The sequence below is a fragment of the Aplysia californica genome, unplaced genomic scaffold, assembly GCF_000002075.1.
Source record: "Aplysia californica isolate F4 #8 unplaced genomic scaffold, AplCal3.0 scaffold00001, whole genome shotgun sequence".
Classification (NCBI taxonomy): domain Eukaryota; kingdom Metazoa; phylum Mollusca; class Gastropoda; order Aplysiida; family Aplysiidae; genus Aplysia; species Aplysia californica.
In genome coordinates, this window is record NW_004797271.1 from 1,641,173 (window position 1) to 1,646,333 (window position 5,161).

The window sequence follows — 5,161 nt, forward strand, 5'->3', positions numbered from 1 at the left end:
TTGTATTATGTTGTGATTATTATTATTACTATATTTAAAATGTGTATTATTATCATGATGAGAATAATAATGATGTTAAGATGAAGAATATTTTAATTTTTTCCATAATTAAGGAAAATAACAAAAACAATAACTTTCTGTTATTAATAACATATTTATAAAACTGAATACTATGTTAAATATTCTCAGTCAACAATGGGTAATACTAACACTTACAGAGTGTGCTTGACTGTTGTGTCTCCGAACAGAAAATCGACAATGACAATTTCTATCTCTCCAAAGACCGTAATATTAGTCACAATAGCAAGTTGAGTGACTTTCTACATGAGCAATACATTCGTGGTCAGTAGAGAGATTAAGGCAATTGCTACCAAGCACCACATCTCTGTACTGTGTGTTATGTTGGCGCCGTCAGGGTCGTTGTTGTTGTCAGGGGTAGTATCAGGGGGATTAACATTGGTATTGCCGTTGTTGTTGTTGTTGTTGTTGTTGTTGTTGTCAGTCGTAGTATCAGTGGGATTAACATTGGTAGTGTCGTTGTTATTGTTGTCGTTGTTGTTATTATTGTTGTCTCCATCAGTTGGCGCGGGTAATCCAGCTTCGAAATTCATTACTCGAAGGATTGGATATTTCTGGTTGTTGCAAGCCTGGTGAAGATAGGATCAAGCAAGTTCCGTTTACTCATTACGTGTCACTTAATTAAACACATAAGCTTGGGAAACAAATCTGCCCAGTGTTAAAGTGATTTTTTAAAAAGCCAAACAATTTTGTTGAGAAAGTCCTCTAATGTAAGAGCACTGCAGAGGGAAGGAGAGCATTGATGACAAGCATATTGTCACCGAATACATAGACTATCGAGTTTGTATTACTGAATTCTCGTACCTTTCGTATAATTTTTTTAACCTACAGTAATGTTAGCGAAACGAGTTAATTATAATATCTGAACGTTTTATCAGAATATTATCAGCTTTGTTCATCAGGTACAATACAGATCCAAAACTCTGAATATATTCTGCAGTACTAGTGACATTAACCAATTGTTATAGGAATCCCTCCTGAACCCAATGTCACAATCTTGTAACCCAATGTCACAATCTTGTGAATGTTTTAACAAATTCCAAAGCGTTAATTGCTTTTGTTTGTTGCAGTTTGAAAAAAAGGGAAGCACACAGAGACAATGCCGACCAAATAGGGCATCGTAAAAGACAGACAGACAAACAAAAACTACAGAGGGAAAGCAAAGAAGAGATACCCATCTCTCTCAATCGCAATAATATACATTTTTTACTCGTGTAATTCTCAAAAGAACTCTGTCTCAATGTCTGGTTAGCGAAGTAATGCTCATTTTTCTCTTTAAACTTTAATACCCGCGAATACACCCGAGTTCTGTAACGGTACTCACTTTGCCTGTGAAGTCATCCTGGTCCAGAGACCAGAACATCCAGCCTGCAACACCCATCTCGATCATGTACTTCACCTGAAATTAAACATGATTTACATGATTTAGTTAATTTTGTACAACAATTTTAGTTTAACGCCATACTAAGCACACATTTGTAATATTATGTCTTTTTGAAGGCTGAGAGTGTATCATAGTTACAGCATGCAGAGTGGCCAATGAAGAAGAACAGGCACGGATGATAAAAAATGTATTTGTTGTACTTTCTAACTTTTATATGTGCCAGTTGGCGCTTACTACGAGTCATGCCATGCACTCCGAATGTCTGGCACCTGCCATACGCAGTACAGAAGAAATAAAGAGGTGAGAACAGCAAAGTTAATAATCACATATGTATATCTCAAACATTCTCAGTCAATAATAGGTAAAACTAACAATTACCTATTTTGGAGCATGATTATAGCCTGAGCTTAGAGAACAGACAATGGCAAAGTGCACAGTTATTGTGCAAAACTAAGGCCATTTCATTGTGTTTGTTTTGTCGTGCTATTCCAAAATTAAAAGTGCTGCGTGTCCAGACATTTCAATCTAATAAAAACATCTCCCTTTCACAATCTGTGTCCCCGCCATTTCAATCTAATAAATACACCCCCTCCCCCCCCCGCGCCCCCCCCCCCCCCATTTTCTATTTTTTTTCCCCTAACCCAGGGCCAAAAAAACCGGGGGGGGAAAAAGGGACCCGGGGGGGGGGGGGGGGGCAGAGGAATAACTTCATTGTCATTGTATTGGTTTGACCCCCGCCCCCTTTCAACACTGTGTGTAGGCGGGACCTCCAAATTGAACGACAATCTCGGAGAGGATCGAAGCGAGGGAGTGGAGAGCCGTAAAAACTCCCCAGAACAACCACCAGTTCAGAATACTGTACCACTTTAATGATTCGAAACACGGCCATCGCCGTTCCTCAGTCTAGCATAATACCAGATGTGATAATGGTACGCTCGAGGCGGAATGGGTGAAGCACCTGACTAGATACGGCATAGTATACGCACTGGACAATGGGTATTTTTGGAATTGGGTTATACAGGGGCGTCCAAAAGAAACTTGAAAATGTATCCACCTATATATTGTCAGAAATACGTGCACTATCCGTCAAGCAGCGCACCAATTTAAAAAAAAAAAATTCTACATCATCAGGCCCAATAATATTATATCTGCGAGATATGGCCACTCAAAATTAACCTTACAAAAATCAGATTTGGTAAAATTGTGTAATATGAAAGTAACTTAGAAGTGTGGGTGGACTGGACATGCACATGCACCGAATATCCGTGATGGTTACGAAAGAGTTCTAATGCGTATAATGACCATTCTGATACTTTCCTACGTAAAATACATTGGTAGTGTGTAATACCTGAGTGCGGTCATTGCGTAGTAACGAATCCATTCACAATTTGCATAAACCCTACAACAACAGGATAATATGGAACATCGATCTTTCTTACCTCAACAGCAATTTAATTTAGTTCAAATATTATTTAAAACCATACTGTTTTCACAAATCTGGGAGAAGAGACGCCATGATGCGAAGCAAAAAGAAAACAACACCTCAATAGCAACCAACCAACCAACCAACCAACTAATAAAACCAACTAATCAACCAACCACGAAACCAATCAACTAACCAACAACCAACCAACCAACCAACCAAGTAACCAACCAACCAACCAAACAAACAAACAAATTAATTTTAAAAACTAACTCACAAACTAACTTACCAACTAATTAACAAGCAACCTGACAAAAAGAAGATAAAGGAGAACAGAAAACCGAACATAGATTATTCAACGCACTCCATTCACATGAAAGTAACGATCAATTGTTTTAACTGTGAACGGTACACAATATGCATTATTATTTTCATTACATGAAGAGTATTTTGTCTTTGAAAACACATTATATTAGCATTATTCTAATTGAAACTTAATGCTGCATAGAGAAAGGACGTTATTGGTATAAGATTATTGTGAAACAATCCATAATCTGCTCACCTTAAGTTGTGCACTGTCGGGGTCTTCATAACCCACCCAATCGTAATCGTGGACAGCGTAAGGCACTTTTTGGTTACTGTCAAAAAATTTTTGAGTCCCATCCTGCCTCAGAAGCTGACAGACCTGAGGAAGAAGATTGGTTTGTCTGTATTCTTTTAATAAAGATGTTGTACGTCCCCGAAGACAGAAGTTAGAACATTCAGGAGACGGCCATGCTGAGAGGGATGCAACGTCGCAAAGGAAAGATCTAGGTACTCGGGTAAAATGTTCTCCCCACACGGGAATCAAACTCGGCTCTCCTGCGCGTGACGACGAACTGCCAAATCGTTACACCACAGACGCCGGCTCTAGAGTCTGAGGAGTTAAGTTCTTCAACTTGCATGCAAAAGTCGCGAGTTCTGATCCCACCATAGACGTAAACTACATTATGATATCCTAGACCATGCACTGCCAATCCAGCCGCTCTTTGTTCTCTATAAAAACTTCGTAGCGAAGCAATTAATGCGTCATGGGCACCCCCAGAACGGATAAAACAATAGCCTTGTTATAGTGGAGTGCACACTGCACCTAACCCCCTACCTCCACACCCCTCCAAAAAATGCCCTTTATTTTGGTTCTAAATTATGTATAGTACACTTCATAGTAATTCGTGATTGCGTCAGATTTTATTGTCTAAGGTAGTAAAAGGCATGTCAATGGGTCCATCAAGAGATATTATTATTCAACCTTCAGTTTGCTGGGATGTTGCCCTTCACATTAACTATGGTTAGTACCGATATGCAATATCATTGTTGCAAGTGCCTTCGAAAGTATCTAAAAGGCGTCGATCGAGGTGTAACGCATTTCCTCTTAAATCGGTTTGTATTTATTTGCAGTCAGAGCAGACTGAATTAATGCTGTTAAAAGAGGTATAGTGCAGGGCTCTGCAGGTGTGTATCATTAATGTTTGTATCGTCATTTTTTTGGGTCTCTGTCTATATCTCCTTGTCACTTCTTGACTTCACTAATGTAATTCAAATCTATGTCTGTTTCTTTTCTTCAGTCTGGTTATTACATGTCTATCTCTATGTATCAATGTCTTTCTCTATTTTCGTATCTCTATTAATTTGTGCCCACATTGTCATTCTTATGCAACGTATCTTTACAAAAAAATTGTAGTCTCTCAGGCTGAGGGGTGAGAGTACAACAAGCTCAGAAATTTCTGATTTTCGTTGACTTCATCACGAAGAACAAAATCCTTAGAATCAAAGGCATTCGTCATGCAGTGCCGGTTTGTCTCTTTGTCTTTCTTTGTCCAGTTCTCCCCCCCTCTCTCTCTCTTTCTCTCTCTCTCTCTCTCTCTCTCTCTCTCTCTCTCTCTCTCTCTTTCTCTCTTTTCCCCCATGCAACCTGACCACAAACACTCGCACTCCGCCCCGCCCCTTCCCCGAAGAAGTACGTTTCAGGTCAAAATTCTTCATCCAACTTCAGATATCTGATTTTTCGGACTCCTGATCATATTCGTGAGATGACGTGTTGGGGGGTTCGAGGCTCAGTTCCGTCCGACGTTATGTCCTTGAGAAAAAAATCACTTTTTAAACAAATGCCGCCTTTCCGGCAATTGAGGGCAAGCGAGGCAGGGGAAGGCTCAGAACAACATACTTAGGGAACCTACACAACAGGGAAAGATCAGGGAAACGTAGTAGCTATTTTGAGAGCATCCAAGCAAAGGAAT

At 39.6% G+C, this 5,161-nt stretch overlaps 1 protein-coding gene across 1 annotated transcript in view; it reads right to left on the bottom strand.

Moving 5' to 3' along the window:
- Positions 1–78: 78 nt before the first annotated feature.
- LOC101858530 (chitinase-3-like protein 1) overlaps positions 79–5,161 on the bottom strand; it is a gene marked incomplete in the record, with an annotated part of 16,546 nt that continues 11,463 nt past the window's right edge. Inside the window, 3 exon segments of the mRNA XM_035968794.1 lie at positions 79–647; positions 1,403–1,477; positions 3,448–3,570. Coding sequence (XP_035824687.1) covers positions 321–647; positions 1,403–1,477; positions 3,448–3,570 — 525 coding nt within the window.